The sequence below is a fragment of the Dromaius novaehollandiae genome, chromosome 3, assembly GCF_036370855.1.
Source record: "Dromaius novaehollandiae isolate bDroNov1 chromosome 3, bDroNov1.hap1, whole genome shotgun sequence".
NCBI classification, from domain to species: Eukaryota; Metazoa; Chordata; class Aves; order Casuariiformes; family Dromaiidae; genus Dromaius; species Dromaius novaehollandiae.
The window spans coordinates 62,724,599-62,736,750 of NC_088100.1; the positions used below are offsets into that span (position 1 = coordinate 62,724,599).

The following is a 12,152-nucleotide window of genomic DNA, read 5'->3' on the forward strand; positions in this document are numbered from 1 at the left end:
TGTGAACAGGGAAGAAAATATATCCAGGAAGCTGAAAATTAGAGGGGCTTAAACAGATATTTGGGTAGGCTGAATGAAGATGTGTAGTAAAAATTAAGCAAAATAAAATACTTTGAGGAAGATACTTTTGCGTTGAGAGGGTTTTTTTGGTATTTCAGTTGACACCTGCTACACTAATAAAGACAGCATTAAGTTATCATCATTGGGGAATTTTCACTGTTGCTACTGAAAACTGATTTCTATGTAAAACCATGTATGCAACTGTAATTGTTTTTTTCAGTATCTAGAGTTCAAATGCAGAGTAGAAATCACTGTCTCTAGAACCGTGCTTGTGCTGAGGTATCTGAGTGATGTTACATGTCATCCAATCAAGGTATTTAGGGAAAATACTTATCATTAGTCTAATTCTTTTTCTGTTGGAGTCAGTATTTTCCATAAAAATGGAATTTTGAAACCTCCAGCACAGCCCTGGATTCTGCATTAGCCCACAAGTCATCAAAATGTTTGTCTCCCTGCTGAAACTACACAACATTTAGATAACCAGAAGGTACAAGTAAATTTTTGCAGGAGATACTGAAGATCCCAAGGAAATATCTACTCTACAAGAGAAGTTTTCTGTCTTTATTTGGAAGTGATGGATTTATTCACCTTTTAATTGGCTAACAGCAATGTATTGCAAAGATTAATAAAAGCTTGAAATACTGTTCATGTGATTTTATCTTGTAAATATGTGGGAAAGTGTTGTATGTGATATTTCAAGTTCATTGCTGCATTAGGAAAATACATTTAACATACAGTTATCAGATTCAGAAAATGAAAATTAATGTATGAATTATTTAGCTAACACTGCACTTTGCCCCAGAATCTGGTGTTTATTATTGTGAGTTTTAGCAGGAAGCAGAAGCAGTATCAATTGGGAAAACACTTCTTTACTGAACTGAGAACAGTATGGCTTTCTAGTTTCTAAGTGGGGAACCTGGTTCTTTGGTTTCTTTGTTCCTAGTTAGACTACTCCCAAGCTATTTTAGCTGAACATTTTACATACTAATGGAGCCTAGGGAAGTGCAGTTGGCAGCTGTTCATGGGATAATAATGAAACACACTGTTTAGTATTGCATACTGCTGCTGTAAAGCGCGGGAAGTATTTTATAGAGATCACGGTGAGCAAAGCTGTATCCACTTTAAGCGATGTAAGTGCATGAACTGTGAGTGCGGAAGTTGTGTTTTCAAATGAGAGTAACTGGCAATCATTTGCTTTTGCAGGTAAAGAAAACGTGTACAGAATCAGATGTTTCAGAGCCTCAGAATTCCAGGTACAGTAACTAAAGACAAATGCTTAATGAGCACAGTCGCGTGGAAGCATGGAGAGCAGTATTGCAGATCTGTAGCATTAGTGTGTGAGAGATTTGCTTTGCAAAGAACGAAAGACCAGATTAATTTTAGCTTTTTCACTCTGGAAAGGTTTTTTTGTTTTATTTCTCCTCAGTTAAACATGGTGGGTAGCATGTAGGCTGACAAGTGTTTAGATGGTGCCATAATGCTCATTTGTCATCCTGAATTTAAAAGAAAATCCTATTAAATAGTGTAGGGAAATCTGTGTAATCTAATTTCAGTTTTTTCTTTTAGCCCATCTCTGCATGCATGTGTCTTGGAGTCTACTGATACTCTAATTTGCTTTTATTGTGGGCAGTTCAGTCTCTATTTGGGTAAATACACCTTTACCAAACCCTTTTTGTTTTCACTTACCAAAAACATACCACTGTGTTCATAGGTTAGGAAGATGCCGTATGTTCTTTAGAAAGAAACTTTTCAAATGCTAACCTTCCTGATTTCATGCACACATGGAAGAGGAAATGGCTTTAACTTGTGTGTTCTGCACATGTGTGTGTGTGGGTATGTACTTTTGAGCAGGTGAAATAGTAATTGTTTTAGATGTGCCATCAAGCATGCATCTTCCTGTTGATTATTAAACTGTTGAGCCACAGTACATGATTTTATTCAAATTTTGTGGATAGCAGTGCCTTTTCTCTTTGCCTTGCTTCCGTTTCCAAGAAGTATGTTTTGGTTTCACAAGAACCCAAAAGCTGTAATAGTGAGGGGAGAGCCACAAAACAAACCTGACTTTCTAAATACCATCTTTCTAAATACCAGCCAACTCTCTAAATAAAACTCAGAAAAGCTAAGTAATTCAAAATTTGCCCCCAAATCCCATTCTTAACTATGTCTTTGTGTCACTGTTGCAGCAGGATCCTCTGACAGCTGGGAGTCACCTGTAATATCTAAGGCGAATATAATATCTGTGGCTTGAGCTGTGCACCATTCGTATTTCTTTGATTTGCTTATCATGTTCCTTTTTAACATGGCTTTGCCTTTCATTCAGTTTGGTAATAACGTATGTAAGGGAATACAACATTCAATGTCCAAATATGCTTCCAGCGAAGTCAGTAGGGGTTTTGCTTTGGACTTCAGGGGAAGTGTATTTTGTTTTCCTCCTTTAATACCTTTTAAATAAAAATTTTATCTGCTGTCTCTCTGCTTTGGATTAAAATGTATTCATTATAAAGGTCCAGCTCTTTCCAAGTGCTTTGATGGAATGAACAATCTCAACTAAGCAAAACATTTGTGCATGCGCACAGTTTTAAGTGTCTTACTTGTCTTAATGAGACTACTAAATCTCTAGTGTTTAAAAATTATAAATAAATCCATGGACTTAGCTTCATCAGACTGTGATATTGCAACAAATCTGAGGACCCAAGATCTGATGTACTGTCATTATCTTCAAACATTAGGAAATTTCTTATGAACTGTAGCTAAATTCTTTGTACTAAATCTGAAGAACAGAATACTTTTTTCTCCCAAATGCAAAAGGGAACAGACGTTACAAATAGTTGATTTGAATAATAAATCTGGTACAGTTTTTTTTTTTAAGAGAAGTGCATTTTCAAACAAAATTTCTTTTATTTTGAGCCCTGAAGTCTGAGTTTCAGAATATATCAGATACAGTTGAAATTAATGTTCCTGGCCTCAGCGTGTGTAATGCTGTGTGTACAGCCTGAAGCAGGGTTTTTTTGTCAGATGTTGATTCATGATGCGACTTTGGTCTTACAGTCGAATCTCTGACAGACCTTTGACTAGAGCGGCGCTAGAGGGCACCGCATAGCACATAGAACTCTAAAGCCTGGAGCAAGGTAATTCTTCTCTAAACAAGTCTTAAGTGAAAACATTGCACATAAAATGAAACATCAGCATAAAAATGAATGCTGGAGACACGCTGCCTTACGGAATAGCTCCTGGCTTGGGACCTAAGGCCAATATCATTCATTTATTTAGCTAGCTTTATAGTGTGTTGGTTTTGGATTTGAAACTATTACAATAAATGCAGATGGAAAGTGTTTTTACAGTAGAGAAGTAATTAAATTGGGCGTGGGAACTTTGTCAGGAGAATTCTTGGAGTGACATGTGTATATCAGCAGATTCTTTGTCTTGCTTGGCCTTGGTTTGTCTCTTAGAAAAAACATTCAAACTACAGATGTGACTAGAAAACTTTTGTTGAAGGGAATTTACTAACCTATGCAGCATATCAAAAAAATTCTTTCCAGAAGTATCCAGCTATATAGGCAATGAAATTCAACCATCACCAGCAGTTACTTATGTAAAATGGTTGCTATCTTGACAGGTAGGTAAACTGCACACATGCCGAAGGAACTGTAGTTACGAACTGAAGTTGCAGTGGTTATGAAAGTTATAAATGCAGAAGAAAACATGTATGATTCTTTAATGTATCTGTTGCAAATTTTGACTCAAAAGTGACTTAGTCTCAAAAATTCTGTTACAGTTTCTTGGGAGTTGTTTTGCTTATGAATCCTTATGAACTGTTTGTAAATACTTCCTTTTATCCTGGTCTATTTAGGTATTTATATTATACCTATCATGGTGATATTGTGGCTATATCAAAATTATGGCATTGTTTTTGTCATGACTGTGTAATAAAAATCAAATTTACCTTTCAAGTCTAGATAGCTGTACAGTAATGCAAAATGCTTATGCCTTTCTGGAACTGTTGCTGTAAGACAGAGGCAGCAAATGATTGGGACTTGCCAACAGCCACGCTACAGGTTCTTGACAGATACAGGAGCAGTGTGCATGGGTGACAACTCCAGTGCAACGGCGCTTTATGAAATTCACTGGAGAGTAATTAGGAAGAGCAGTTCCTATTTCTATAGGCTCAGAGCCTATAGAGATACATTGCTCTTAGTTTTCTTATATTGTGTGTGTTCTTTAAAGTGGGACTGATCACAAGTATGCTGAACAGCCTCAACATTAAATTTAAATGTTGCATGAGTTAGCACTGTAGTGCAGTGTATGAGAGCTAACTTATTTGCAGTTATGAACTAGCTGCATTTTTACATAGATAATCAAAGAAGCAATTTTAGTTCTAATACATGTAATAGCTTGAATAGCTTTTTGTTGCCTTAGAACATGTAAACTGCTGTTTCTTGATGTAGGTGCATATTTTATTGACCATACTGAATGCCTGCTACAGCCTCAAATCCCAAGATATTGTTACGAAACTGAGTAAAAAACCAGAGTATTTGAGATTCAGAAGTCTGATAGAAGGACAAATACCTGGGCCCCAGACTCCACAGTCAGCTGCAGCATATTCTGTTTGGCTGCACAACTGGAGGCAGCATCGTTCTGTGTGATGACAGACTGCTTCAGGAACGTGTCTCTTCTACCCCAAATCTTCCTGTCCTCACCAGCCACGTGCTGGATATCTAGTTTGCTTGGTTATAGAAAGAAATAAGGAGGAGAGAAATGAGAGGAGAGAGAGGAAGTCCCTAAAAGTGGAGGATAAGCAGAGTCATCTGCTGATTCCTCGAAGTCCACAGATTATAGGAGCAAAATCCATGCTTTTCTAATCCTCTTTAGATGATAGAAGGGTCTGCAGAAAAATGAGCAGATTTTTCTGACTGCTGGGACAGAATTTCTTTTTTACTGGACAGGTAAAGAGTAATGACCATATATTTTATCTTCTCTCCTTCTTTAAACCATGATCTTTAAATTGAAAGGATGGTATCTGCAGGGAAAAAAAGAAAAACTTGAAGATTCTGAGAACTAATTTTGCAGCCTAGGAATGAAAATTAACTGACATCAAATTAACTTGTAAAAGTATGGAGTGGTGTCAGAAAGACATTACTTGTGTTTTCACAGAAGGGCAATGGATCTTTGTATTGATAATTTAAAGCTAAACCCTGTGGATTAAAATACCCTCCATTTTTGTTGCATAATTTTTACTAGAAACCCATGGATCCAGTATCCCAAACTAGATCCATTCTTCCTGACTTGTCTTTTCCCTTATGTGTTCTTTTTAAATTCTAAAAACAAAACAAAGGGAGAAGAAAGTACTCTTAAGAAAATCTTCCCTTTTCAAACTTTTGTCAGATGCTGCAAGAACTGTGTAGTCAGAGGCATTTCAGCTATTACATTAGTACCACCTAGACAAAGTTAGTTCCTGTGTATTTCTGAAATACAAATTCACTAATGGTGGCCACTGGCAAATAGTAAATCATAAAGGCAGAGATACAGTTGCCAGGTAAACAGGCTGTCCAAAAAAACCCACAGAGTTTTTATTTAGATGTTTAAAAATGGTCTCCAATATTTCAGCTTAATACAGGTTTCAGTGAAGTTTTCTGCATGGATTGCTGTTCATCACATGATTTCTTCTCTGTTCTCCCACATCCACAGTTCTCAAAAGTGCACCACATTATAAGAAATGTATGTAGAAAACACCAAGTTCCGCGTCTGCTTCTTCATCTTAAAAGTCTCTCTTAAAAATCTCCTGCAAGAGAAATGGGCTTTTTCATTTTGTCTCTGGTCTCATATTGATACCTGTTCATGTTTTTTTTCTGTCGGGATATACTGCACATGTACATGGAGTCCAGAGACGATTAGTGTCATTAATGCATTAGCAGGTAGATGATGATGGTATGGAATAACAGTGAGAACTACCACATTTTTGCATTCCTTTCTTTAGGCTGAAGTTTATTTCCTCTGCAGCTCAGAGGCACTATTATGAATACAGGTCTCACTATACTTACTGAGCCTGAGCTGCATGAGTGCGTTAGCTAACAGTGTTTCCATGGGCATGACTGTATTTAACAAAAATGAAAAAGGAAAATAGTGTGTATCTTTTGCATCTTGTTCTAAAGAATCAGATCATCCAAAGTGTTTAGTTCTCAGCAGTTCTGACTGTATAAGAAACACATGAGATTTCACTTTCACTGATGAACTCGCTCACCAAAAACTTCACAGTCTTAGCCTAGGATGACTGATTCTTTCAGGAATGTCTTGACATTGTTTCAATACCTTGTAATTGTCCGTATTTACCTGATCAAACATTGCGACTCCTCAGCCCAAATCCAAGCCTAACAGCTCACCTGGCAGATTCTGTGATGAAGCTCTAGTCTGGTAATCCCATGATCCTTTGAACACACTTGACCCTCTACATGTCAGTGTATAGGGGAGTGGGACCAGCTGTACCTTCCCATTCACTTGCTATTCAACAGATAAACAGTAGACATTTATTATTACATGGGGAAGAAAAGCTTTATGATTGGGCTGCCAAGCAATTAAGACAGCAATAGCTATAGAAATTGTCAGTAATGTTTCAGCCATTATAATAGAAAAAATAAATAGTATTGTTCATTAAAAATGGACGAGCTCAGACTATAGGTTTTAGGTAGGTTGTTTAGCCAAATACATTCGCTAACTTTCTCCTCATCCACATCTTAAAACTTTGTTAATAGGTAAGGATTTGTTTTCCATGAACCACATGTAGCTTATCTGAGCTAGAAGGTAATTTAAATGTTCTTCTGAGTCAGGAATAGCGTAGTTTTACTCCATCTCACATTGAAGAATCTGTAGATCTTGGTAATATGGTAAGGGGGCTTCACTTGAGGAAATAAGATTTTGAAAAGACTGTAATTTAGATTCCTAAGGTGTGATTCATCTCACTCTGCAGTAGATGTGTAAGGTAGACACTTGTGAGATGCGGTTAATCTGATCTGCTTCTCTCTATTGACTATGACAGCTTACTATATTCCTCTTCTCCTGAGTATCCCTGCAGACTCCACCAGCAGTTGAGCAGATTTATTACAAGAAGACTACCTGGAGACATAAGCACAGGCAGTGAAAGCATTTGTTTTGATTTTATAGATTGTCTCCTTTTACTCCGAAACTGTTCGGTTTCAGAATGCAAAAATAAAATTATGCTGTAGCCAGGAAAAAACACTGTAACTAGCTGCTAGAATTTCTTGGGTTTGGGGCGAACTATAAAGAGGAACAAGTACAGCACCACAAATTTTCTACAAAAAGACAGAATAAATAAAGTTGAAATGGAAAGGCTGCCACAAGGAATTGTGAGAAGTGGAAGAAACAGTTCAGTCAACAGGAGGCATTGTGTAAGTCTGTCAGAATATAGCATTCATGTCAGTGAGGCCCCTGCAGTTGTAAACACTTCACCTAAGAGAAACATTTGGCAGGATCGAGCCCAGGCTTCTCAGTCAAGACAGTGGCTGGCAAAAAAAGTATCACAATTTTCCAATTTTAAAATAACTACATTGTGGAATAAGATTTCTCATAAAAGACTACATTCTGGGACATACAAACTTAGTTTGAAGTCGAGAGAATGCTTTATACAGATCTGTTACTTATTAAAGGTTTGGTTCAAGTATTTAGTCTGCATGCCACTTACACAGTTTGAGTCAAACAAAATAATATAGTTAGTGAGGTGACTATGCAGAGAGTGTAATGGAATGACATGTCCATGACAATTGCACGACAGTTGCAACAAAAAATATGTTGTCTTGCTGTATATGCTGTTTTTTTCAGGCAAATGTAAGTCTTTGCTATTTTTAGCGCAGTCTGTTTGGTATCCTTCTGTCTGCTCTACTCTGATGTTCTAGTAAGTTAACCTTAGAGCTTCAGCCTGCTGATTACCCAGGGACCTGACCTACAGCCTCTTGAAGCTGGTCACTGTCTGCCCAGTGCTTTTTATTGGCTTTGGATCAAGCCTCCAAAGAGTTCTAAAAATATATAAGATATGTTTACATAAATTACAATAATCTATTTGGAGTGCAAACACATGGTAACTGATGACATCATAGAGAAGTATTTGAATGGGTTATATTAACAGATCCCTGTGGCTTTAACAATAACATTAATGTATTTTTTTATACTCCAGGTCTGTTACAAATCCTGTTTTTTGTTAAAATCATGCATAAATATTTTCACTCTTACTAGTAATTTCTGTTTGTGATCCTAAGCCAGCTAAAGTCAGTGTTAAGACTTCTATTAACCTAAATCAATTGTGGGTCAGACTTTGGAAAGAATGTAAGAAACAAGAAAAATCAACTTCTGAATACCTTTTGGAAGTTTATATATCACATTATTTTAAAAATTTAAGCTAAACAAGATTTTAACAGAGGTGTTAGTAGCAGTAACTGGGAGATTTTGTAGTTACCCTTAAATGCAAATATGTAATGTCTTTGTCTAACCCTCCATACTGTGAAAAATAAGAGCTTTCTAGTATGGATTTGTGATACTGGAATAGAAGAACCAACCCACGACTAATAATCTTAAACTAATTTAAAACAGAAATATCTAATATATCTGGAAATAAGATGGAAGAAAAACACTAAAAACAACGTGCCTGTAGTAATAACTTTCACCTGGGAGTGGCAACCTATAAGCAAAAGTGTAAAAAGACAGTTCAGCATGAATGTTATAATTAAAAAGGTGAGAATCTTGAAAGCACATTGAAATAATCAGTGTAATGCATTAGTCATCATTTCAAAACAACTTGTTAGCAGTACAGGTATAGCAACACACAGTGCAGTTCTTCCATTGGAATCCCCTGGCCCTTTTATACATCGGTGCTTGTTGCACAGCATCACTTGGGCAACTCTGGCAAATATTTACATGGAAGAGAAATGATACCAGTATATGTTTCACTGCTTTTCATATTGGATAAACAGATATGTTTATCGCATACAGACAAGTATGTGTCAACATGCATGTTGACAGCAGCAGTTAAATGCAGTTTTGAGTCCATTTTCAAGGCTAGCATCCCTCTCCACCATCCACTTTCTCTAGATGGAGCTGCAGGTGTATGGAGGGAGCAGGACCTAAGCAATCATGGTGGCTTAGCATGCTCTCAGCTGTTACTCATCTAGTTTGGACTAATCAGATACCAGTGTGGGTGAATGGGCTAATGTCCTGTCCACATGAATGTGACACAGCTTGATTCTACACATAGAGTGTGCCCCACATGCAGCCTGAGCTACAGCAAGCTGTATAGATAAATAGTTTTTTTAGTTCACTTCTAAGTCTGTTCTTCAGCTTGCATTGTAGACTAGCCAGCATTCCTTAGCTTACTAGCAAGTGTTCTTGGATTACCGGCAGTCCTGAGACGTCAGTTTGGGAATCACTGGCCTGGCTGAAATTGATTTGTCTGTAAAGTGAGTATATTGCTACCTTGCGAAACTGAGTATGTAAGGTCCCATTGATTGGACTTCAAAAGCATTTACTTGCAGACTGAGCATTTGTTAAATATCCTTTCTGCTTTCTTTTCCTTCTCTCCTCTCCCCACCCCAGCATTTTGAGAAGCTTATACCAAATCTATTGATTTGCCAAGTCATAGTATTTTTTGATAAACAAAGTCGTCTTGAATTTCAAAGAGTGGGAAAAAGAATATGTGTATTTTGGTGTTAAATAATGTGGTCTTAATAGTTTAATATTTTTTAAGAATTTTTTGGGATAGGATAAATGCTATTTTTGAATGAAAGAAGATAACCTAAGGTTATACTTGCAGGTGTTTTTACTTAGTGCAAGAATTTCAGAGACCTCTATCTTAAAATTGAAGTGGATATTGAGCCATAAAATGACAGCGTCCATTCTTCAAGTGCAGCACATGTAACCACAATGAGAATGAGATCTATTCCTTTCTTTCCGCTTCAGTCTTCTTTTGATCTGTCATATCACATTGCAGCAATATACAGGAGAACCGCTTCAGACTCCATTCCAGCTTCTTTGACCTCTTGGATAATCCAAATATATTTCACTATTGGTGAGCCTAAATGCTAAAGGTGTTCAGTTCAACCTATTTTGATCCACTTGAATAGATTCCTAGAAGAATGTAGATACTAGAAAAATGGCCATTTAGTTCCAAATCCCCTATTCTGAGTTCAGTACAGGTTTCCATTTAAGTGAATCACTCTTTTCATCAGATATTTTTAAGTGTAAGTTTTTGCTGAGGTATTTCACAACCTATTCAGGCACATTTTAAATACCATCAGTCAGTCTCTGCACACTGTTAGTATTTAACTAACAGCAAGCAGTTCATATGCTGTGCTAGTTCTTAACATGACAAAAATCACCTGTTCACCATCCTGCTAAATCCTGATCAATCATTAGAGGGGGGAAAAAAAAAAAAGAACCAAAAAAGAGTGGAGGAAACCAAGGAAATCAATGTAAGAAGAGACCATATGGAAATAAGCTAAATCGCAAGTTTGCTTTTTGTTTTCTAACGTCTGCATTTTGCACATGTGACATACATATGTGTTAAAACTGTGTTTCTTTTAATATTTCAGATTTGGTTTCATTTATTTATTTTTAAATAGCCTTAGCAGTGAGTGATTCTGTTCCTCAGTTCTCTTCCTACACAGATCTGAGTACCAGTCATCGTTGTCCTCCTCTGGGAGCAGAAGTCTGAGGATCCAGATGACAAGTGGGGAAAGAGACTCCTCCATAAGCAGCATCTGGCTATCTGGCAGATTTGTCAAGCACTTCTGCTAATGGGTTTGGATTTGCCCAGGGGTCTTTTATGTGGTTACATTGCAGATGGTCTGTCTGTTCCATCTTCTCCTCTTGAATGCTTTTATTTTTTTTTTTTAAAAAAAAGCAACTTTCATCTTATTCTTAGAATTTACACACTCCTTTGCAACCGATAAGATTCTTTATGAGTCTCATAAGATCCCTGTGCATGCTCCATTCTGTTAGATATCTCAAAGCTTTCCATACATCCAAATGTGTATCTTGAGTTTTGTTGGCAATTCTGGACTTAGTTCTCCAGTATAGCTGCCAAGTGATATAATTTAGTGTGATCTGAGTCTGTATTATTGTCAGATTTCTTTGGGAAGTACTTTATTTCATTTTTCGAGCAGAGGTAACTTTACCTCCCCTTGAAGCTTGAAATATACTTGCTTTCCACTAGCCTTCCACCTTTGAAAACCTGAGTTCAAATCTGGATTTGGTTATATGTGAAAATGAGTATGATGGTCTCAGTTTAATTCATAGGGGATTCTTGTTTGCCATTTAGGAGAGGCCCAGGACTGAAGCAGCAAGTCTGTGGGAGGGAATGTTTGGCAGATCTATTGAAAAAGGCATACACAGTACCCAAACAAATAAAGCAACTCCGTGGACAGACTTTTTTGCAGAATTATGTGGTCAGAGCACAGAAGAGGGCAGAGAGGAAGCACATCTTCTTTCATGAATTTCATTTTAGTTCTGTTTCAATTTACAGCTGAATTTCTGTCAGTTTAACTTTTAAGGTTTGTCTGTTTTATTTGCTTTTCAGTGTAGAATTAGTTTGTAGGTGACTAGATGTAAGACTAGGTTTTATTCCTGTATTATTTCAGACTTTTATCTTATTTTATTCTAATTATGTAGATTAAATTAAATAGAAAAAATGTGCTCTTAAATAATGCTACTTTTTGAGACTTTTTCAAAATAATACTCAAGAAACCTATTCAGCCCCCTTAGGGTTTTGTTATTATAGCATGTTTCACAGTAATATTTTCGAGTTTATGGAGAAACAAAAATAATTGAATTATAAAAAGCAATCATATTATTATTAGCCTCTCTTACACTAGTGCCTTGTATCTCTAATCAGGTCCTCACCCACTGGAGAATCTGTGCTAAATGCAAAAAAGTTAGACTGTCTTTTCCCCCAAGAGTCTGCAACATAGTTGTGCATGCAGCTGCAAACCAAGAACACTGCAGTTTGTTTTGTCCTATCTCAAGACTTTGATAAATGTGGATTTAAAGGCTAGGTGGTATGTCAGTAGTCATACCAAGCTCAAACCATTTGGTAT

General features: G+C 36.8%; 1 protein-coding gene across 8 annotated transcripts in view; it reads left to right on the forward strand.

Moving 5' to 3' along the window:
- EYA4 (EYA transcriptional coactivator and phosphatase 4) overlaps window positions 1–12,152 on the forward strand; it is a 154,987-nt gene that overhangs the window by 78,380 nt on the left and 64,455 nt on the right. For all 8 annotated transcript variants that reach the window (XM_026120606.2, XM_026120614.2, XM_026120626.2 and 5 more), the window contains exon 3: window positions 1,264–1,313. In XM_026120606.2, the coding sequence (XP_025976391.1) occupies window positions 1,264–1,313 (50 nt within the window). The remainder of the gene's footprint in view (window positions 1–1,263; window positions 1,314–12,152) is intronic.